Genomic DNA, 24,869 nt, shown 5'->3' on the forward strand with positions numbered 1-24,869 from the left:
ATACCATTTCTTAAAAATGTACTATGCTTTGGCATCTTAAGAACTTGTTGCCTAAATCCAGATCATGAATGTATTTTTGTTTTTTAAAATTTTACAGTTTTTCATTTTGTATTTAGATGTATTAATCATTTTGAGTTAATTTTTGTTAAAGGTATAAGCTTTAGGTCTGGATTCATTTTTTTAGCATACAGTCCAATTATTCCAATATTATTTGTTGAAAAGACTATCCTTTCTCTAATGAATTGCCTTTGAACCTTTGTCAAAAACAAGTTGTTCATGTTTGTGTGGCTCTATTTCTAGATTCTCTATTTTGTTCCATTGATCTATGTGTTTGTCAATATCACATTGTTTTGATTACTGTAGCTTTCTTTATAATAAGTCTTGAAATTGAAGTTTATCAATTCTCCAGCTTGCTATTCTTTTTTGAGCTTTTTTAAAATTCTAGTTCCTTTATCATGCTGTATATTTTAATATCCGCTTGTCTGTACCTACAGAAATCCCACTGGAGTTTTGACTGGACTTGTGTTACAAATACAGATCAATTTGAAAATAATCTTCACTGTACTGAGTCTTCTAATCCATGAACAGGATATGCCTCTGAATTTAGTTAGGTCATCTTTGATTTCCTTCATCTATGTTATGTAGTTTTCAAAATACAGATCCTCTACACATTTTGATGGAGTTACAGTCAAGTATTTTCATTTTGGGATCTTAAAAATTATTTATTGCTATTATATGGAAATATTTGTGGTTTTCAATCAATAAAAAAAGGGCAGCTCCCTCTGTGCATTAGGTAACCCCTTCCCTTTCCTTGGCCTTGAGCTATAGAGCATCTCCTTGTATTCCTTCTAATCCTCTGCTTCTGAGTTTAGGCTGCATTGAGTCCAAGCTGGGGTATACTGGAGGGGAAAAGTAGTTATTCAGCTGCTTTTCAATTTACTTTTCAGATTCTTTGAATTGTTGCTTTATGGATTCTCTCTGGGTTTTATAGCTGCGTTCTGTTAAGGTAGAGTAAGCAACCACTTGCTTACTCCCTCTTAACTGAAATTTGAAGCAATACCAGTTTCTTTTGCTGTGAATAGAACTAAATAATTTGAAAAACATTGTAAATATGTTTTGTTAGCAGATAGTCCTCCTGAGTATTGAGATCTTGCAGCATTCTTCCCTTGTCTGCTCCCTCTCAAGAAAATGACAGTACAACTCCTTTCCCAGCCCTGAATACCCAGCTCTTATTTATGGTCTCATTTAAGTATTGATTAGGGAAAAAAAACCTTTTTTGGCTTGAGTAGTTGTAATTGAGTATGTGATGTCAAAGTAATCTGTTTGTGACAATTCTTCTTAAAGAAGAGAAGTCATAGTGTTCTATCTACATAACTAGGTTTGAGTTATTTAAGACTGCGTCTGCTGGCAGCCTTGGCAATCTCTAGGGAGAAGTGGAGGACTGATATTTAGAAAATTGTATGAGAAATGTATGAGAAAAATGTATGAGAATTTGGTATTTCACAATTAAAACTTTTATGTAGCAAAGTAAATGCTGAGATGTGAAGGCAAATATTTTAAAGAAGGAATGAACTCCCTTAATTTACATAAGAGCCTTAGATTTTTTTTTTAATTCACTGCTTTAAAAGCTGATTTATCTAGCTAGAATTCTGCAGTGAGAGTATTAAAAGCTTTTGGATTGTAACTGGTGCAAGTACCTTTTCTTTTACATTTGTTGGCCACTTTGTTTCAGGTTTGTTTTAGGTATGCCAAGCGCAAGCCAGTATAACCATGAATTTCTGAACCCATCTCCTGTAATAATTGATCCTTTCAATGTAAGTTTTAATTATGTTCTGGCTTAGTATAATGATATAGAGATAGTGTTATATAGTTTCAGTTCCAATCTGGTTTTCCCTAAAACGGAAGATATTTAGCAACATTTGTATCTGCTATTACTTGTTCTTGTACAAGAGAAAGGAAGTAAAGAAATGGTTAGTTTTATGTTTGCAATGGAGGAAGAAAGTGTTCACTTGCTTTTTCAAAAGTGGGAGAAAAGTGCTCTACATTCCCTTTTGCTTTTCTTGGAAGAAATATGTACTGTAGTAAAAAAAAAAACACAACAAAAAACATAATTAGAACTTCTTGAAAAAACTAGCTGGTATTTCAGTTATACCTCATTTTGATGAAGGATGGGTATCTGGAAGCAGGATTGGGTACATGGTCATGAGGAATTGAAAAAGCATAGACTTTAAGGTCAGAGAGATATGAGTTTGGATCTAAGCTCTGTCATTAAAATGGTGGATATATTGTTTAATAACTCTAAGGTTTTTGTTTTTCTGTCTTATGTACAGTTGATTTACCTACTTAATTGAGAGACTTGTTTAGTGAATTTAACAAGAACATTTGTAAAGGGGCCCAAAACTATGCCTGTCATATAGTGGCATAAGAAATAGTGCAGTCATTATACAATAGAGCAAAAAAGTAAGTAGTTTAATAGCTTAGAACTCTCTGAAAAAAATCACAGGATGAGTAGCAAGGAAACTGATTAGCTTATTTAATATGGGCAGATTCCAGCCATCAGGGAGGCCCAACATTGCCTAGTGTGGTAATGCCAGCACATGAGAGGACTTTGAGTTACATTGGCATTCTACCTGTAACTTATGACATCAACAAAGGTCCCAGAAATAATACTTCATTTTTCTTCTAGCCTTGTGAATAGCATTGACTTTTGGAAACTTTATAGGCAATACCAAATGTGAAATTGTTTCAATTAATATTTTTTGTCAGATAATTTTATTGACATTAAATCTCTTTCTCTTCTCTTTAAAACAATTTTTAGAGTCAGAGTCTCATTCTGTTGTCCAGGCTGAAGTGCAGTGGTGCAATTATAGCTCACAGTAACCTTGAACTCCTGGGCTCAGGCAATCCTCGTGCCTCAGCCTCCCGAGTAGCTAGGACTACAGCTTTGCTCTACCACATCTTGCTGATTTTTAAATATTTTGTAGAGATGAGAGTCTTACTGTGTTGCCCAGGCTGATCTCAAACTCCTGGCCTCAGCAATCCTTCCCCCTTGACCTTCCCTCTCCTTTTTTTTTTTTTTGGAAGGCCAACTACTTCATCTGTCATCACCCACCATAAAATTTTATAGGAGCTTGGTTGCCTGAACAGGTTTTTAAAGTTTTTATTAATTATAGTAAATTTATATTAAAAATACTTTATTATAAACAATATTCCTTGTAGAAAGTTTGAAGATATTAATATGCATAGGTAAAATAAGGCAAACTTCTCCAGAGTTTATTCCTATTTTCTTCAATGTATAGAATTCTATATTATTTATTTCCGTATGCATTTGTTTATACCAAAATGAAATGCTGTTTTGGTTATCCTCATTTGTCAACTGATTTTTCTCTGCTAATGCTCTTTACTTTTTCATGTTAATTCATTTTCATCTTAGTTATGTCCATTCTCACATCCTCATATGTACCCAGTTCATCCTCACATTGACTCAAATGCCCCTAAACCATGTACAGGTACTTTGTCCTAATTAGGGTCTAATCTGGGACTTTGCTTGGCATTTGATTATGTCCTGTAACCTTCAAGTAGTGTCCACTATGACTCTTTTTTTGAGGGGATCAAGATAGTTGCTCTACAAAATATTGTGCCATCTGGATCTTTCCGGTTTCTTCTTTGTGGTGGTGTTAACTTGTTCTTAAATCCTTGTATATGGAAAAGCAAGATCTAGGCATCATCGATTTAAGTTAAATAGGTTTCAAATAGAACATATGTATGTGGGGTCCTGGATGCCACCACGCATCCCACCAGGAGACACAGCGTCCAGTGGGGCCGCTGTTCAGGGAGTACTCTTCAGACCACAGTCTCAGTGCTGCTTTCTGAGTCTGACATGCTTCTACTTCTTATGTTTGATATCACTGTATATCAAAGAATCATAATTTTTTTAGTCTAATAAAAAGTTTGTACATTTTTAAAAAGTTAATTTCAAGTGTAACTTTGAAAAAACTCAGTTTTTACAGAAAATGTATATTTTAAGATTGTTGATCACACTATTTATTATCAGGGCTTTCTCTAAGACTAGGGATGTATTATTTGAGGTTTCCTAATGTGGCGCCTTTAGTCTCAAGAAAACAGTAAAACACCTTAGATATTGTAGATGTATGTTCTGTATGATTAAAAAAAGTACATACAGACTTTTAAAGCCTGTAAGAAGTTGTGATGAAGACATAGCTTATGATCCTGGAGAGAAATAATTTAACTGGGAGCTGGTCATTGGTCAGTCTAGCTACTCTGGGAGTAAGAAAGATTAGAAGATATTTGCAATGGTTAATTTAATAAAATATAATGAATTAATAGAAATGATTAACAATAATGCCATGAAACATGTTTTTAATTGACATTTACTTCATTTTAATTTACTAAACTTTGAGGAAATTCCATATTTTTATCAAAAGTGAAAAAGTTGCCATGTAATATATCTCCTCTCTCACTCTCTTCATATATATGCATAATATTCTTCTGTCAAATAATTTTAAGTTTATACCCCTTTAGCCTTGTGAGTGCTTCAGAATACTCTATTGCTTCTTAAAAAACATTATTTCTAGAAGTTCTCCTGTAGAACATTATTATAAAGGAGTACCTTTAAAGAGACATTTAGGGTTCCCTTTCAAAATAAGCATATTTGATTACTTGATATGTGGAACCAACTTTCCCTAGAGACGAAGATGAAAAGAGTCCTCGAAGAAAGTGGGCTTAGTGAAGACTGGTCATTGTGATAAGTATTTCTCACAATTCACTTTTGTTTTTATTGGCTCTTGCTCTTGGCATTGATTTAGAAGGTTTAAAAATTCATTTTCTTTGCTTTTCTTAATATGAAGTATTAAATATTAGTACTTGTTGTGTAGGGCAAAGATTTGTGAATCCAACAATGTCTTTTGCTCTTACATATAAATGGTGTTAACTTAATAGAAGAACACAAGGGCATTCTGGGGCAAGAGGGTCTGTGTCTGTGAACCATCAATCTTCATGTGGGGGACGTGAAATTGCCTTGTGATTCCTGGGGAATTCAAGTACTCATGTTCCATATGTACCGAGCCCCAGTAAGTCTTGTTCTTTCTCTTTCCTTTTCCTGTCACTGCCTTGTTCAGGAGTATGCACTTGACTGAACAAGTGGAATAAAATTTGCTAGGCCATCCCTGTGCCTAGTAAAAGGTCACCGAAATGTCAGAATTCTAAATACGGTCTTGTATGACTCTTCAGAGGTGTGTCTGCATTTTCCCTAATCTGATTTTTTTTTTTCAGATTACTCCATCCTGCTGCCCTTCGCCTCTGCAATAACCTGAAATGAACTTTTATCTGTATACTTCTGAAAATTTTTACCAGGACCTTCCCTAGGTGTAACATACCTCCCAAAGTCAAGGACATTCTTTTTATACTTAACACAGAGCATTTAGACAAATGCAGTTTTCTTTTACCTTGCATGTATGGAATGATTTATGGTATGCATAATTTAAGCCTTACAATAACACTGTAAGAATAGGTACTGCTATCACCAGGATACAGATCAGAAGGCTGTGGTTCAACTTCCACCCCTTCAGTTTTGAGGTCTGGATTTTTCTTTTCAAAGGAATTGGCACCTTAAATGGGTAGACAGTTCTTTCTCTTAACAAAGAGAGCTTGACTGTGAACTTCCTTCAAATTTACTCTGCCATTTCTAAGTAAGTATTACCTTCTGTTTGTATTAATAAATAGGAGACCATATGGAGGGGGTACTAATTATGATTAATAATTTATGTAAAAAGCCATTTTTACCATCTAGTAGAACTTTCTATAATGTTACTTTTACAATTTAAAAACACATACACATTCCTAATCTGTAATTGAAAATTACTTTTCTAATAGATGATGCTAATGATTTCCATACTCTGTTACAGTTTACAAAGGAATATACTTATGGTCTTATCAGTCTGCTATAAAGCAGGCTTGGTTTTGAATTGTTAAATGGTTCCTCATGCAAATGTCTTTTATATTCCATGACATACTAGGATGATTTTTCTTTTCTTTGCATTTTTTTTCCTTGTCCCATGTGGATCTGTTAATATTGGAAAGGAATTTCACAAGGAACTTAACATGGAAGCTATAACAACAAAAGTCTCTGAAAGTAGAACATATTTTCAGATCACTAGTGATTTTAGTCATTTAGTTTTTTGAAGATAGCAAAAAGGATCTAACATAAGAATATAGATAAATTAGGTCACAGTATTATCATAATCTCTCATTTGTTTTCCTTTAGTATTTTTCAGCATAATAAAATGTATGTCAAAATAACATGAAAATACCTGAAATGAGGTTTTGTTAAAGAATTAAATTTATGAGATTTATGTAAAAGGTTCAGTTTTGGTAGTGCTGATGGTACAAACTCCCCTCTTTTAAAAAACTGTTTTTTAAAGAAAAGCTTGAAACCTTCCTTTAAAAAGGTTTACAAGACACTATCATGTTTTGTTCTAGCTAAACAAATTTCTGTTTGACAACTTAAATAGTGCAGAAGTCACTCCAGAAGGAATAAATTGGATGTTTCACAGGTTTGAATTACATTCTACTGCGGGGTCAGGCCCATAGCATGAATTTAAGAGTTTCTGCCTTTTGGTAGGATTCCAAAGGCTGATTATCTCGGACCTGTTTTTCAAAAGTAAGAAGCAGAAGATAAGCTTGTGGCTCTTTTTTCTCAGACTGGGTGGTGATCCTTCATTGGGAGTTGAATGGAGTTTTGGGGTAGGAATTTTTATGGGGAGGAGCTGTAGGGTGTGTCTGCCAGTGGAATGTTCATTCCAAGGAAAGATTCCGGGATAGAGTGGGCCTAGGAATGGAATTAATCCTGAGGTGGAGCAGAGTACATCACTTAATCTTCCTGCATACTGATCGCAGGACAGGCATGTTTGAGGAGTAACATCTCCGGGGAAAGAGTATATGCTCAAAAGTGTTCTCTCTAGATGTAAAGCATACATACAAAATTGATATTATAAATACTTGAAAAGGGAAAATTAGTCTTTTTCATCTGAAGACATTTAATGCTTACTGCATGTTACATGTGTAATTTAATCTGAACACTATTTGATTGGTACTATTCAATTTGAAAGTTGAGGAAATTAAGGCTTGGATGTTAAGTAATTTACTTAAGGTTATATAATGAATAATGGAGTCTAAATTTGGCCTTACGTCTTTTGAACTTGAGTTGTTTCTTAGTCATGATCCTATTGTGAAAAGCAGGCTGTTTCTAATTATGTGATGGCTGCACCCCAAGAAGAGCCAAGAGCCAAGGAGGTTCAGTGCAGTTGGACCTCCTATAATCCCAGCACTTTGGGAGGCCGAGGCAGGTGGATGGCTTGAGCCCAGAAGTTTGAGACCAGCCTGAGCAACATAGTGAGACCCCATCTATACAAAAAATAAAAATTAAAAAAATTAGCCAGGTGCGGCGGTGCACACCTATAGTCCCAGCTACCAGGGAGGCTGAGGTGGGAGGACTGCTTGAGCTCAGGAGGCGGAGGTTGCAATGAGCTGAGTTTGTACCTCTGTACTCCCACCTGGGCCACAGAGTAGTCTCAAAAAATAATAAATAAATAAATAAATAAGAATAGAAAGAAAGGAAAAGAGCCAATGGGGATTGGTTCGGAAAGTGTATCTACTCTCTACCTAAAGCAGCATCTCTTATGTGTTTATCAAAAGAGACTGTGGATTTAAACAATTAAAATAATTGAGCACTTATCTGACCCACTTTGATACTGAAATACAAATGTGTATGATCAGTCAGTTTTTAGTTTCAGAAAACAAGAAAAGCCAGCTGTTTTAAACAGAAAAAAAAAAAAAAAAAAAAACAGGGAATTTGATACTTGTAAAAAAGTTTGCAGTTTGGAGCAGCAGAACCTCACCTGTGCTTTCAGGTCTGGTGACACCATTTGTCTGGCCTACCAGAGGTGCTGCTACCTCTGCTACCATCAGGAACGTGGAGAAGTTGCTCCTAAAGTTTAGTTGTGATCCGGGAATCACAAAGACAGCACTATACCTGGTGGCATATCTAATTAACAGATGCCTGGAGGTAAGGGAGCCTGGGGAGAGAAGTATTTAGGATTTTGGCCTCTGCAATTCAGGCAGGCAAGCAGGAAGACACTTGGTATGGAGGTTACCCACCATATTTTAAAAAAATTTATCTATCTTTCTATCTATCTGATAGCAATGGGATAAGACCCTGCTTTGCCTCCATGTCCACATTTCCTGACCTCCCTCACTCCCAGCTGTCATTAAAATGTGACTTTTGTCTTTCTGGTCATGTGTTTTTGTTTTGTTTTGTTTAGTTTAACCATGTCACTAAAGGCTTTCTCAGTGAATAAATAATTTAAAAATAAATATTTGATTAATATATGTAGGTAACTTTTTAAAAAGTAGTTTGAGAAATTGTTTTGGCAAGTAAGACAAGGGGTGCTAGAGCTAAACTCTAGCTCTCAATTCCAAATAACCAGCAAAAAATAATTAGCAGATATAACACTAGGAGAGTGTTCTGAGTCTATTATAACTCTGGCAGCACTAGATAGGCTGCAGAGAATCAAGTATGTGTATAGAATACACTGCTATATGTATGTATTTATATACATAATTTTTCTGAATGGAAAGTAATTTAGATGTGGACTTTACTGGACACTTCTGATAGGAGTTATCTTTTGGAGAGCACATTATGATATCATATTTCAAGTTATGCAGAAGTGTGCAAAGGATTGTTCTTAGCTCAGGTGCCTAAAATTCTCAAAAGTTTAATTAGTTTCTAGGGAGAGGTGGAGAGTCTTCCAAAGCATTTTTCCCCTCAGTGATCAATGATGTATTATGTAAACCATGTTTTCTTTTCTGGAGTTCCTTGTGGAGTCTTACAACTTTCTTTCTTTACTTCTTAAACCTTTTATATGTAGCAGGCAAGTGTGAGATACCAGTGTATAAATTAAGAGAAACAATTCAGTAGGGAGATTCTTTGTTGCTGTTTAATTTCAGACATCTGTCTCTCAGATTTTTTCTTTATACAGTTAAGTCCTCAATTTATGTTGTCACTGGGTTCGTGGAAACTGCAGCTTTAAGTAAAATGATGTATAAGGAAACCAGTTTGACTATAGATTAATTGATGTAAACAAGACTTCCTATGACATTTCTGGTCACAAAAGCATCAACAAACTTTTAAGTAAAAACCCAAACTGTGAAATTATTAAACATTAAAATAAATCAGAGCTATACATACATTTAAGAAAGGTTAACAAACCAGGTGGGATAATGATTTGCCTATTTATTCCAGTTTAGGGTCATGGGTGGCCAGAGCATATTCCAACAGCTCAGGGTGCAAGGCAGGAACCCATCCTAGATAGGATGCCATCCCATGGCAGTGTGTAGTCACACACACCCACACTCACATACACTGGGACAATGTAGACACACCAGTGAACCTGACGTGTACATCTTTGGGAAGTGAGAGGAAGCCAGCCATTCTGGAGAAAACCCATGCAGACATGAGGAGTAAGTGAAAACTCCACACAGATGGTGGCCCCACCCAGCGTGAATTGATTTCTATTCTCATTAACATTATAATGAAACAACATTGAATGAAACAACATTATTCAAGAATCTGAAGTTATGTATTTTTCCCCTTCCTCTGTTTTCTCTTGATGTGTTTAACTACAGGGAGGAAAAAACAAGTGGTAAGCTTTAAAAACAAACCAAAATCAGCTGGCTGTTTTGGAAGTATTCACGTTTTTGTAACCAGTCCAGTGTGTGTAAAATATCTATTAACTTAAGGGCAAAACAATAAGCAGTAGCCTTAGCTGAGAATTACCCAGTTGCTCAATTACTTCATTTTCAAAATGTCCTTTAAAGGGGGTAACTGCAGAGAGAATGTCTGCAATTATCATCTAAGTTTTGATATGAGAAATAGGCTTGCTGATGATTGGGTTTCAAGTAGAGAGTTAAGTAGTCTTAAATTTCATATTCTCACCTATTCTAAATCTGAATACAAATAATACAAAAGCTAAAAATATAGACTTTTGATGGAATAGCTAAGTATTCTAATATACCCTCTGAGCTCCCCCTCTATGCCAAACAACTTCAATTTCACGCTTCCCTCTCCTTCCCCACATATTCTTATTCCTCAAAAGCACTGCTGTTCCTTTGGAAGGTATTCATTCTCCTTAGCACAGAAGTAATATTGGCTTTTCTCATGCCCCATTTTTGCTTCATATTCTATCAACCTTATAAGACAGGATATGTACAACAAAAATTCTGACTACTTTGGATACCATCTGGCTAAACATACGTGACCACTCTCTTGTCCTCCATCTACCAGCCAGGTCATTTCTTCCCTATTTCTATCACCTCACTCCCTTCTAACCTTCTATCATCATGATCTCTGTTAAAATACGGTGTATGACCAATCTAATACCCTATCTTAATGTGTTTTTGTTTTGTTTTGAGACAAGATCTTGCTTGTTTTTTTGAGGCCAGGTCTTGTCTAGGCTGGATTTGAATTCCTGTACTTAAGTGATCTTCCTACTTCAGCCTCCCAAGTAGCTGGGACTACAGGCGTGCACCACTGCATCCGTGTGTGTGTGTGTGTGTTTAAACTTCTACTCCTACAGGTAATTTCCTTTGTTACTAACTGGAATGACCATACCTCTGAAATTCAGAAATTCCACTCACTTTACAAATCCTTTCCAACTAAACCTTTTCTAGTACTCTGTACATCTCTTGAACTTTTTATTCTAGTTATCTGGCTTTTTTTGGTTAAACATAGAGATGAGGTCTCACTATGTTGACCAGGCCGATCTTTGTCTTACTCTTGGCCTCAAGTGATCTTCCCATCTTGGCCTGCCAGAGTGCTGGGATTGCACGTGTGAGCCACTGTGCCTGGCCAGTTATCTGACTTTTCATGCATTTATTTCTGTATTCTGTGTAAATTCCAGCATCAGTCATTTTAACTACTTTCAAAGTTGACTCAATTTCAGGCTTTTCCTTCTTCCTAGACAAACTTTTACCAAACATGTCACTAACCATAAAATGGAATCATCCTAAACTGTAGTATCTCCTATTTCTGTTTTCTAGCTGATAGGTGTTTCTAGAGGGAGAAAGTGGGCCTTGATAACCCAGTGGAAGACTCTTTGCATGTATCTCATGTAATTTTCATAACCTCCATGAAAGCTATTTTTATCAGCAACTTGCAGACTTTTTTTTTTTTTTTTTTTTTAAAGGTGCGGTGTTGTGTTTGAACCTAGGCCTTATGATGTGTGGAGGACAATGGATGTGGCAGCTCCAAATGTCATATCTGCACATGAGTCTTTCTTAGAGAATAAAATCTCTTTCTCTGATTGTCAAACAAGACTTGCGGTCTCACTCTGAACTAGCTTTAACTGAGTGGCCAAAGCAGTCGCCATGGCCGGAGTAATGTCAACATCTAGCTGGCCTGGGCTTGGGTTCTGGTCAATCTTAGTAGTAAGTTTGGGAGATCTTTCTACTTGGTTTAGGCCAATCAGTGCCCACTTATGTGGGTAGGTTATGGGAATCAATCCCATCTAGTCACCAGCACTGCTAATCTGTGCAAAAAGTATAAAATGGAGGCCAGGGAAGCATCTGACAAGTGTCTGTTACAGTAATTGATATTTTTATTAAATAAAAAGGCTCCTCACATTTTCGAATTCTAATAGCTTATTTCAGGTTTGGTTGTAGAAATTTAGAAAGCCAAGTCCTAAAAGAAGGCACTATGAAATCAACAATGAATAATTTTGCAGGGTTTATGTTTTTCAGAAGCTCCTATGGGAGTAGGGAAGGTATTATTATAGTAAATACAAGTTGGGATGTTATGAGCCATATAAGCTGGAAGACCAAGGATGCAAAGTAATTGAGGTTGCAGGTGAAAGTGTAGCCCTGGTGATTCTTCAAGTACTTAATGATGGATGGCATGTAAATGAGGTTAGGGTATTTATTTGAGGGCTCAAGGTCACAGGCAAGGGATGCAGGAGTGGAAAGTTATAAGAAGCTATATTCAGAGGATGAATACTTCTTTTTTGCCCCAGCCTTACTGAGGTATAGTTGCCAAATAAAAATTGTATATATTTAAGATACAGAATATGTTTTGATATATGTTTACATTGTAAAATGATTACCACTGTTAAGTTAATTAACGCATTCATCGTCTCATATAGTTACCATTTTCTGTGTCTGTGATGAGGACATTTAAGTTCTACTCTATTAGCAAATTTCAGTTTTATCAGTCACCATGCCATACATTAGATCTGCAGAACTTGTATTTGATACATTATAATCGTTATATTTGATACGTTTGATTTTTCAGATGTGGAGATGTTTTAGGTAATGACAAGTTCCTAGTGGTAATGGAGGACAAGTTTGGAAAGACCAGTGAGCTAGGTAGGATGTTGAATGGACTATCAATATGGGCACTGAAATTTAGAGAGTAGTGAGAGCACCACGGAAGTATAAGCTTACTATTAGCCAGATGTCAAATTCCTCAGTGTTTGTTGAAGGTGACTCAAAGTTAAGTGATTAACATGGTTAAAGTGTTAATAGACATGGATGATGAGACCCTTGGGGGCGAAGGAAGGATTGTTAATGAACTAGAGTCATACATTAGCGCAGAAGGGATTCAGGAAAATGCTGACTGTTCCCTTTCCCTGGTCTGTGGAGGCAAGCAGAGAATGAACAGAGTCCATTTGACAAGTGTGTGATGGAGATGGCATAATCAAGAAAAAGACAAGATACCTTAAGGCAAGGAAGTAGAGGATGCTGTCATAGATAATGTTAAGAATGGTGTACCAAGCTTTTTGGGAATTAGCAGTTCAAGAAGTACAATGGAAATCATTAGAATGGTGTGGGTAAGGGTTAGTGAAAAAGGATCTGGGAAGGTGACACTGAAGCCATTCTGGGAAGTAATTCTGGATCTCTGTCTCCTGAGGGAGACAGGGCTGCGAGATGAAGACCCTGCATACAGGTTCTCTATGCTGTGATTCTAGACTTTTAAAATTTTTCATTCTTTTAGTGTTATCACTGACTGTTGCTTGAGCTTCTTCTCTTGGATCACCCAAGAAACTGAGCTTCTTGCTGTTTTCCAAGCCATTCCCTATTCCTCCTTCTTCTGTTCATACATCTAGTTTTGCAGAAGTGTCTCAGTTCTACTTCAACATCTCAAGTTAATATCCCATAAGACCATGTCAACCCTCACCTCCTCCAGCATGTGACTCACTATCCCTCTGCCCAGTTATATTCTCTGTTTTATTTGGCATGACTTTTAGGACACTTTGTATTCATGTTATTTTGTGTGTATTTGTGGCAGGACTCCATATCTTAGTATATTTCCTATGCTCTCTAGTAAGGTGCCTTGCACTTTACATGTATCAAAGTACTGTGTGGAATATGAGCAGTCAGAAAAGACTCCAAAAGGAAAAGCCTTCTGAGTTTGTGAAGTTTTGATCCATGTATGAAAATATGCTTAATTCATTTCTGTATGCAGTAAATTCAACTTTGTTAACTAGAATTAATTTTATATAGTACATAGAAACACTGGAAATTGAATTTAAGACATTATTCATCTGAAAAATTAGATTTACCATCTTTTTTAATGTGACTGCTTCATTTTAATTCCTTAATCATCTTAGCTGCCTGTTTTATACCTGTCTGGTATTTAAAAAAAAAAAAAAATCCACCTTTTATTGCGGAGGAGGATTTCCTCTAGCTATTTATTTTGAATCAAAGGAGACATCAGCTGTAGCCTATGTCCCTGAATCAGCTTCCTATTTTCTTCTTTGAGAATAAGCCTCAGATGTCTTTTTTCTTTCTTTCTTTCTTTCCTTTCTTGGACTCAAATACCACTGAAAACTCCCAGCAAGCAGAAAGAATAGTTATATGATGACTGGAATATTGGTATAAAGTTTATTTTTGTTGCCATAGCAACTACTCAGCTACATTGTCTCTCACTTGTGAAACTTCTAGCTCCTATGAAAATATTTTGTGTAACTTCCTGTATTAACCCCTGCTTGAAGTTATGTGTCTGTTCCTGGCTCATCGTGAAGGGCTTTGCCTATTGTTTTTCTTGCTTTGAAGAAACCAAAACCAAACAGAACTCTTTAAATCTTTGACTACTTCTGTTCATTTATGGGGTTGGCTGGAAGTTTCTTGTGAATGTCCAGAGTACCCTTCTGGTATAGTCCGTTTGTGTGGCTATCTGGGACCATCACAGACCAGTCTCACTCTGTCGCTCAGGCTGGGGTCCAGTAGAGCAATCTGTGCTCACTGCAACCTCCACCTCCTGGATTCAAGTGATTCTTGTGCCTTGACCTCGGCCTCCCCCAGTAGCCAGAACTACAAGCGAATGCTACCACACCCAGCTAATTTTTGTATTTTTAGTAAAGATGGGATTTCCCCATGTTGTTCAGACTGGTCTCAGACTCCAACCCAAATTACCAGACTAGGTAACTTCTAAAGACTAGAAATGTACTTTCTCACAGTTCTGGAGGCTGGGAAGTTCAAGTTCAAGGCCTGGACATCTGGCAAGGGCCTTCTTGCTTCATCCTCACATGGCAGAAGGCAGAAGAGCAAGAGAGCTCACTTGCAGCCTCAAGCCCTTTTTACAATAGCATTAATCCATTCATTAGGAGGGAGCCCTTGTGACCTAAACATCTCTCATTAGGCCCCCCTCCCAACACAGTCATATTAGAAATTATGTTTCTAACACAGAAAGGAAGGACCATAGCATAGCAGGTATGGACAGTCATACCATAGCACCTTCATTTTATATGTATATTAATTGTTTAAAAAAAAAACATGTATTGACTCTAGTAGCAGTGCAATCCAAAAACGAAAATAGCAAATTTCCTTCTCTAAGGGAATCTACAGTGTAAAGGGAAACAGATAAATGCATAAGTATCATATAGCACTTTTGCACCCTGATTACCCATGAATGGCCTCCTCTAAGTGCTTAGGGAACAGAAGACAGGGAAGCAAAGTATGCAAACAGAAGGAAGGGAGGAGAGATTAGGATGCCTTCTTCAGGAAATTCACATTAGAGCTGACCCTTCCAGAGAGAATACAGTACGGTGGACAATGGGTGGATATGCTCACATCACTCTGGAATTCATCGCAGCAGCCGCGTGAAATAATTACATATGTGGATCCAGCACTTTCTGTATGCTTTCGCAGTGTGTAAGGAACTTGGAGGACTAAAGAAATATCTACAAATTATGCCTTAAAGAAATGAACTTAACATTTAGAGATATAAAATGCAGATACAAAAATAGAACAATAAAACGACGTAGGATTATATACAAAAGCAAGTGTTTATTGAGGGACTTCTGTGTGTTGCACAGTATGGTGATACTACTCCTTTTGTGGATCTTAAAGTCTATAAAATATAAAACATATAAAACATGCATAAATGAAAACTTAATGTGAATGAAGTTAGAGCTAAATGCTATGAACACTTTGAAATGACAGAATGTACCATGAGATGAGAGAGAAAGGAAGCCTGAGAAGATGACAGTGGTCCACCTGGATCTGCTGCTTCTCCTGCCTGGACTCTGGTCTTGTCACCTCCTTCTCATGGCCTGGCTCCACACATCTAGAAAGAATGTGAAAATACCCACTTTTATCAGAAGCGTTTGATGGGTTAATTGATTGATTGAGACAGGGTAGCTCTCTGTTGCTCATGCTGGAGTGCAGTGGCATAATCATGGCTTACTGAAGGCTGTATCTCCCAGGCTCAAGCAGTCTTCCTGCTTCAGCCTCCTAAACAGCTGGGACCATGGGCATGCACCACCATGCCTGGCTAATTTTTTATATTTTGTAGAGATTGAATCTTGCTATGTTGCCCAGGCTGGTCTCAAACTCCTGGCTCATGTGATCCTCCCTCCTTGGCCTCCTGAAGTGCTGGGATTATAGACATGAACCACCATGCCTGGCCAGTGTGATGGTTTTAACTTCATTTCGATCTCTTGCTTATAATATTAAAGTGTCTGAAACCACTACTGCTAAATCTATAATTGAATGTCTGGGATGGAGGAGGAGTTTTTAATGTTTGGGTCTGACCAGCCCAGCGAGGACATGCACTTCTGACCACACTGATTCCCTGAACTGCTTTCTTTAGAGCCACAGGCCACAGCTTGAGAGCCTCTCTTCTCTCCTCTCTGCTCTCCTCTCTCCTCTCTTTTCTCTTCCTCTCAATGGGGTCTTACTCTATTGCTCACGCTAGAATACATGCAGTGGCACGATCACGGCTAACTGCAGCTTCGACCTCCCAGGCTCAAGTGATCCTCCTGCCTCAGCTTCCTAAGTAGCTGGGACCACAATCACGTGTCACCACATCTGGTTAACTTCTTTTTCTAATTTTTATTTTTAGTAGAGATGAAGTCTCATTATATTGCCCAGGCTGGTCTGGAATTCCTGGGCTCAATGGATTCTCTGACCTCAGCTTCTCAAAGTGATGCGATTACAGGTGTGATCCACCATGCATGTCCTTCATCTTGCCTTTCTGAAAGACCTGTGGAATTTGGGCATTTATTCTTGGAATATTTCTGTAGAAGTCCAAAAAATACATAGTTGTGATAATTGCATACTGAAGGCTTAATCTCCCTTTTATGTAATATATGAAAAAAAATGTGAAAGCAAGGCAAACTACTGAACTATTGAAGTTATAACATTTTAAGTATAACCATTTAAAATGTATCTTGGGGAAGTTCTGATTTTATAGGTGATAAACTTATACTTGCAGTGCGTTTTCTTATTATTTTGAACATTAAACTTTTATCAAACATTTAATGTGATATATTTATAGAACATTATTTTTGTATTTCAATTGCTATTATGAAGTCTAAATCTTTGACCAGAAATCTACTTGTTATATTAATAACAGTCTTAAAATATCTGGCTGTTTTTATTAAAATTGTGGTAAAATACACAAGATAGAATTTACCATTTTAATCATTTTAATGTGTAAGATATAGTAACAGTTAGTACATGTAGAGTGTTGTGCAACCATCGCCACTATCCTAGCTCAGAACATTTCCGTCATCCCAAAAGGAAACCTGTACTCATAAAGCAGTCCCTCCCCATTCCCTTTCTTCCTCAGCCCCTGGCATCTACTGATCTGCTTTTTTTTTTTTTTTTTTAAATGTGAATAATATAATGTCACAGATTGCAAAATAATGGAAAGAAACTGGTTTGATCTTTCTTGCTCAGTTGATATAAAAAATAATACTTTTCTATTCGGTTTGTTAGACTAATTTTTTAGTTAGGTGATTTAAAAAACATAATTAACAGTTAATTTAGGGATGAGGAGCTCTACTGTAGAAATTTTTATTAAAACATTAGTAATTTTATTAAAGTAGCAAATGAAACTCACAAAATTAAGAAGTAGTAGTAATAAAGGCCAGGCATTTTCTTAAACTTTCATAATACTGAGAATGAACTGTAATAATGAAGCTAGCCATCAAGATTTTTCACACTTTAGTAATTTCTGGGAATATAAAATTGCAAACATGAAAGTAAAAGATAATTCAAAGAAACAAGGATTAGAAGTGTTGGCTGAATAAAGTGTCCTAAGTTTTAAGGATAAAAGTTCTACTTTTTTTTTTTTTTTTAACTGGATAGCCTTCTCTGAGGCTAAAGAAAAAACACCATTAAAAGAAAAGAATCGCTTTATTCCATTTTTAAAAATTCAACAACACATTGATAATGTTTTTAGGGAAGCATGTTTGCAATTTCTCTAAAAAGCAGTAATGAGGTTTGAATACTTTGTTATATTTTTGAGATTTGTTGAAAATAGATCTACTTTATTGGTTTTCTCTGTGTATGTGGTTTCTTTATGCTTTGTTTTGTCTTGAGCACCTTCACAGATAAAGCCTTTGAAATAAAGTCAGGGTCGATGTTTCATTTGGGGCACAATTTCGAATTAAATTTGACTTTTAGTTCAGTGGAAAAGAATGTAGCTCTGGAGTCAGACTGCCTAGGTTCAAGTCCTGCCTCCAAGGTGTACTACTGCCTTGACTAATTTGCTAAATAGTTCTTACCCTTATCAGTGAAGTATCTTGTAAAGTATCCATAAAGAGATGTGTCTGTGGGGTTGTGAGAAAGGGGAAAGAGCACCTCAGCAGCACTTCACAAATTGTCTGTTCTGTAGTAAGTGTACAGTGAACATGAAAGCTTCTGATTTGACCGTGATGATACCAAAGCATTCTTTTATCTAAAAATTAAATGTTGGCCCAATGCTTCTCTAACTTGTTAGTAGCAATTTTATTTTTATCAGCCTTTCTCAAAATTGTTCCAACCTCTCTCCACAAGTATTCACATACTGTTATCACAGGCATGGGCCATTATTGTGCTATTTTTGTCATATGGATATGAGGTACCTAAAAAATAAAAGGTTTTGGGTTAAAAAAAGAAAGTCTAGTAAGTTAAATCAATTTAAACAAGAGAAATGTTTGTTGTATCTGTGTAGTGTTCATTGTGATGTATGCAAAAGGTATTTAATCTTATTTTTTGTGTTTTTGATTTTGAAGCAGTAAACTTCTTTTATAATTAAAGTGCAACATTATGAAACTCAGACTATTACAGAGGGAAATGCGTTACTGCTGTTGAAATACTGGAGGGATGTTTGTGTATTTAAAATTCTCCTAAGTATAAGGAAACGCCCAGGGGAAAATATGCACATCACAGGCGAGGGATTCTTAAAGGGTGTCTGTTCTAAGGTTGACTTAGTGGAGGAGCAAATTATTGACTGAGAATTACATTTACTCCTTGCCCAGAGACCTCACAAGGCGACAGCAGTCTCCATGAAAACACAGCATTTACACTGTAATGTTGCCTACCCTGCCTTGTGGATTTCCACTTTGCCCGTTAGATACTCTGGCAGCACTGCCCAGGGCAAACATTCTTTGGTTTCTAAATAAGGCATAAAGCTGAAAATACACAAAAGTGGAATGGTTGTGGAATAAATAGGAGCGCTGCAGCTCTTGTCCCTTCTCTGTGGTGATAATATCATCTATGTCTTTGAGCTCATATCCCATTATCCTGAGATCCAAGGAAAATAATAATTAGATCTTCAATTAATGTTTAATTATTCATTATTGTCAAAGAGGAAACCACGCTAAAAAGATTGCTCTCGAAAAAAGCCATGAAAATCTCAAAACTTTTCCATGTGACTGACTCAGAAGCCTTAAAAAAAATGGACATATGTCTTTAAGTTGGCCAATAACTTTTATAAATTTAAACGTTTATAAAAGGGAGGAATTACATGGAATTCCTTTCATTCTCAGAAAATGTTTACTACAAAGGCCTCTTATGTTCTCATTTGTGGCATTAGAACCCTCAGTGTCAGCCATTTCTACACTGTAGGCACTGTGCTGAGAACTTTGGTTACAACAGTCCCCTAAGTGGCTGTTATTACTACCCCATTTTACAGATGTGGATTTAGGAGAATGAGGATAAGTTAATTTGCTCTAGGTCACACAGACAACTAATGGGAATACCAGGTAGTCAGCTCTGTGTTGCTAGACTACCTCACATTTAAGCAAAAGTAACACTTTGCTTGAATTGTAGGACAGCAGAGTGACATCATTATTTATCTAAGCTATAAAAGAAATAAAAGTAAATCATATCATACTTTAAAAATATTTTAAAATTCATGAGGCAAACCTTTTTCTCATTAGGCCTCATCTCGGCTCTGAGTGCAATATGCAAACATTCCCGCAGATGGAGGCCTGATCCGTGTCTCATACCTGCACGTTCCCTACCCTCCCTTTAATGTTTGGTCTAAACGTGTGGAGTGCTGTCATCTTAAGTCTTCCCTTTCCCTCTAGACTCAGTTACTGAGACAGAGGCTGATGAAAAAAGACCTGAAGGAAGGCCCTAGTCTCTGTGGTCTCTGTTTGGAGGAGCTAAAAGGGGACTTTTTGGTCAAGAGACTCAGAGAGAATGTCCCTGCTGTAAGGTGACTGTCCTGCCTGGGCCTGAGAGTCTGTGGGAGGCTGGGAAGTGTCCTGTGGAAATAGGCTCTGTGTTCTGGGAAATGGCATGGGTGGGGCAGGGCAGGGCAGGACAGGACAGGTCATTAAGAGCAAGGAGGAAGAACCCTGCATCTCCTGAAGTTTACATGGAATTCTCCGAGGGATTCAAGACCTCATCAGTGTTGGTGAAGGCTCTTTAATATTGTTCTCAAGGCTGAAGGGAGCAAGGAACTTCCCTGGCTTTTCCTGTTGGGAAAATAGAAGGCAGGGATAGCCCAGATTCTTTCAACTTATCAAGAGATAGCAGGACAGTTTTGCTGAAAATTTCCCAGGCAAAGATGGTGACTTTGTCATGATTTGTACTGTTTATCCTTTCTCATTAGAGAGCCTGTGATCTAGGGTAATATTTACATGTTTGGATCACTTTTCCACTTAGAATGTAAGAAAAGACCAAATTTCCCTACCCCTACTTAGGAATAGGAAAGTAATTTGGATAGAAAAACAAAAACAAAACAAAAGAAAAAAAAAACAAAAAAAACCACAAGCAATTGATCTCATTTGGAGACTGCAAAATATAAAGACGATGTTTCCAATATGACTCTCAAATTCAAAAATCCTGAATGACTCATTTCCTGTGAAGTTTTGTCTTCCTTCTGTAATTTCTATCCTACTTGTGGTTGGTCTCATCATTTACTGAATTATCGTAGTCATACACTGGGATTTCTCCTGGTCTTCCCCCTCCCCTTTTGTTAACCTGTGGCTCGGTCACTAAATTTTGCTGATCCTATCACTTAAATGTCTCCTCAACCCATTTCCTTACCTCTCTTCCCAGTGCTACCAGGTCTTGGCAATTTTTACCTGGATTATTGATCATTTAATTGGTCTGCTTGTCCCTGGTCTTAACCCTTTAATCAGTCCCTTCTATTTTCATTATAATGATATCTCCATATGCAAATAAGATCATATGACTCCCTGTTTTACTGATTTTAGATAACCTAAATTCAGTATGGCCTACAAGGCCTTGCTTGGAAAGTTGTCTTTTTTGTCTCACTCACTCTGTCGCCCAGGCTAGAGTGCAGTGGCATGATCTCAGCTCAATGCAACCTCTGCCTCCTGGGTTCAAGCAACTCTTATGCCTCAGCCTCTTGAGTAGCTGGGACTAGAGGCACATGCCACCACCCTGGCTAAGTTTTGTAGTTTTAGTAGAGACATGGTTTTGCCATGTTGGCCAGGCTGGTCTTGAACTCCTAACCTCAAGTGATCTGCCCGCCCCCACCTCCCAAAGTGTTGGGATTATAGGCATGAGCCACTGTGCTGGGCTGACAAGTTATTTTCTTTGGAGCATTAAGACCTCTTTTCTCCCCTTTCATTTGCTATTCCTCCCAAGTATAACTCTTTCTGACACACCCACTCTCTGAGCTGGCATTTTATTCCTTCAGTGCCTTGCAATCCTCCATGTCATAAAGGCTCAGTCAATGTTGAGTAAGTTTCTCCTGATCAGTCTCTGCTTTTCTCATGTATCTGAGGCTATTCCTATTAGAACCATCCTATTACAAGCGCCAGAATTATCTTTTTGTGGCTGTTGCTGGCAACTCTTGGCCACTACGCATAGGAACAGACAACGGTGAGATGTAGCCATGTACTTTGTTTTCAGTGCCATTCTCCCAAGGCCACATAGAATGCTGTGTTTAGCAGGGCAAATTATTTGACAACATAGAAAATTTTACATAAAAATTCAGAGTTCTTATGTGTTCTGAAAAACTGGAAAACTTCCTAACACAAATTCTCTTTTCCCAGAGTATTAATTAGCTAGATCTGAATAGCCTGTACTATTGCTAGCCTTTTCTCCAGCTCGCTGCAGGTACCCCTATGCCAGTTTCTTTTACACTTGACCCATTTCATTTCTATTGTGCCTCAGTGATGCCTGTCTTAAGGAAGTTGTTTTACACTCTTTAAAAGTTGCTTTCGGAAATCAAGCTAATATTAAGCTTATTATTCATGAATTTCATTTATCTTGGTTTAGAAGATTATGTTCTTATTTTTCCTAAGAAGGATCATTGTGAGCATTCTTGCTGTTATCTGCATTTAGGTATATAGCAGCATTCCTGTGTCGCTCTCCCTTAGTGCTGCCTGGAATCCTCAGGTGCATAGGTGCATATACAGAACGTTTCAGGAGAAGCTTAGGGCAGCATCCTTAGGAAGGTATGCAAAGAAAATCTAAAAAAGAATCTTGGATTATACTGTAGTAGTCATTCTGTCTTTAACAGTAGTGTGTGTGTGTGTGTGTGTGTGTGTGTGTGTGTGTGTGTAACTCATGATTTAGTGAATTTTTGTTTTTCCTGGCATATTATTTCTTTTATATTGGGTCAAATTACTTCTTTTTAAATAAGTTAAGACCAATAGTAAGGTTTGTATATGCCAGATACAGAACTGAAAAGACATTTTGAAAAAAAAAAAAAAAATCAAGCTACAATTCAAAATTAAACTTGTACTAAATGACATATGGTATTCTGGATTAGATCATGGAACATGTAAAAGACATTAGTGGATAAACTCTTGAAATCCAAATATAGTCTGGAGTTGAGTTAATAATCACTAATTTTAGTATTAGTTTTGCCAAAGGTACATTGTTATATAAGATGTTAACATTAAAGGAAACTTGGTAAAGTATATATGGGAACTGTCTTTAGTCACTTTACTAATTTTCTGTAAATCTAAAATTATTCCAAAACAATAAGTTTATTTTTAAACATTAAATATTGATCGTAATTATTTTTGTGTTTTTTCCCCAAGGGCTAATAGTGTTACCCTTTTTATATATGTTAATCATAATGTTGTTCCAAGAACACTTAATCACAATTTATATAAATAGTTGTTGAATTAAAAAGAAAAGTGTTCCTCATAACTGATTCACTTATTTGATAGCAGAGACTTAATGATTGCTTGTCAAGTGCCAGCCCCTGTTATAGGCATCAGGAGAAGACTGACAAGGTGTCTCTTCTCAGAGTTTAGATTCTGAGGGAGAACCAGGTTGGTGGGGGGTGGGGGGGGGGCAGCCAGACAAAATAAATTAAAAAAAAAAGTGATAAATGTTTTGAAGATAATTAAAATAGGGTGATGGGATAGCAATTGGTATGCTACCATAGACTTGACTAAGAATCTTTATGAGAAGGAAACATTTAAACAGGGATATGAGTGAGGAAAAGCATTCTAGGTCCAGGGAACAGTAGTGGCAAAGCCTCTAAGACTGGGGGTGCTTGTATATACCAGACCTAGAAAAAGCCAGTGTTGCTGGAACGCAGTGGGCTGATGAAGGGGCCATGAGAACTAGATAGCGCTGCAGTTTGGGGCTTCCTTTACCAGGATGAGGAGTTTGAAATTTATTCTAAGGGCCATGGGAAGCGTTTGGAAGATTTAAAACAGAATGAATTGATAGTTTACATTTTAAGATGGTGACATGGAAGTTTTGTGGAAGAGATTGGAATGCCTCCTGAGAGCAGAGGCAGGGAGACTGTCAGGGTGGAGTGGGAGAGGATGGGGGGTTGAATTGGACTGGGGGAGGGTTGTTGTAGTGTAGATGAAGTACATGAATTCAGCATCTTTTTCGGATTGAAAATGGAAGTGAGGGAAAGACAGGAATGAACCAAGATGAATTCTTAGATTTTGGACTATATTGGGGCTGTTATTGAGGTGGGGGAGACTAAGGGAGGAGGGGTGAAAAGTTCACTTTTGACATTATCAAGTTTGAGATGAAAAATAGGCACCCAAGAGATTTTAAAATATGGGTAGTAAGACCCCCAAGTAGGATGATCCCATATAATTGATTATGCAACTTGGGGTATCTTTGAGGGCATACGAGGAGGAAGTACTTGGACACTAACGACTATCACCAGGGGCCAGGTGCCATAGCTCACGGCTGTAATCTCAGCACTTTGGGAAGCCAAGGCTAGGGGATCACTTGAGGTCAGGAGTGTGAGGCCAACATGGTGAAACCCTGTCTCTACTAAAAATACAGAAATTAGCTGGGCATGGTGGCACATAGCTGTAATCCCAGCTACTCAGGAAGCTGAGGCAGGAGAATTGCTTGAACCTGGGAGGTGGAGGTTACAGTGAGCCGAAGTCACACCACTGCACTCCAACCTGGGTGACAGAATGAGACTCCGTTTTAAAAACACAAAACAAAACAAAACAAACTACCAGCAGGACAACAGAGACAAAAACAGAATGTATTGCATGTAGGAAAGATTTCAGGATTGGCAACATGAAACGTTTAGAGTGCCATGAAGAAATCAAGCAAGATAAGATTCCAGTAAGAATCCTGTTCTTCAGTATCTGGAGCAGCATGAGGGGCATTGGTGTTAATGAAGATATGAGACAGTCTGGGTGGGGTTGGGGATGGTTGCCAGATGGAATTGGACTCATGAGAGGCTATGAGGTAAAGAAGTAGAAACTATGAATGCATTTTTTTTTTTTTTTAAGAGGCAGAGTTTCTTCCTGTTACCGAGGCTGGAGTACAGTGGCACAGTCACAGCTCACTGCAACCTCAAACAGCTGGGCTTAAGCAATTTTCCTACCTCAGCCTCCCTAGTAGCTAGAACTACAGCATGTACTGCCGTGCTAACCTGAACATCTTGTTTTTTGAAGTTATTATTGTATATATATTTAAGGTGTACAACATGATGTTATGATAAACATATACATATTGAGATAATTATTGCAGTCAAGCAGATTAAAAAATGTATCTCCTCGCACAGTTACCTTTTTTTTTTTTTTTTTGAAAAAATGGTACAGGCACTTGAAAACTACTCTTAGCAAATTTCCAGTTTCCAGTATACAGTACAATATTATTAG

At 37.3% G+C, this 24,869-nt stretch overlaps 1 protein-coding gene across 1 annotated transcript in view; it reads left to right on the top strand.

The window, feature by feature from the left end:
- The first annotated feature begins 19,873 nt into the window (after nucleotides 1–19,873).
- COBLL1 (cordon-bleu WH2 repeat protein-like 1) overlaps nucleotides 19,874–24,869 on the top strand; it is a 100,006-nt gene continuing 95,010 nt past the window's right edge. The window contains exon 1 of the mRNA XM_011990995.1: nucleotides 19,874–20,002. Coding sequence (XP_011846385.1) covers nucleotides 19,896–20,002 — 107 coding nt within the window. The 5' untranslated portion in view covers nucleotides 19,874–19,895. The remainder of the gene's footprint in view (nucleotides 20,003–24,869) is intronic.

The sequence above is a fragment of the Mandrillus leucophaeus genome, unplaced genomic scaffold (assembly GCF_000951045.1).
Source record: "Mandrillus leucophaeus isolate KB7577 unplaced genomic scaffold, Mleu.le_1.0 Scaffold389, whole genome shotgun sequence".
Classification (NCBI taxonomy): domain Eukaryota; kingdom Metazoa; phylum Chordata; class Mammalia; order Primates; family Cercopithecidae; genus Mandrillus; species Mandrillus leucophaeus.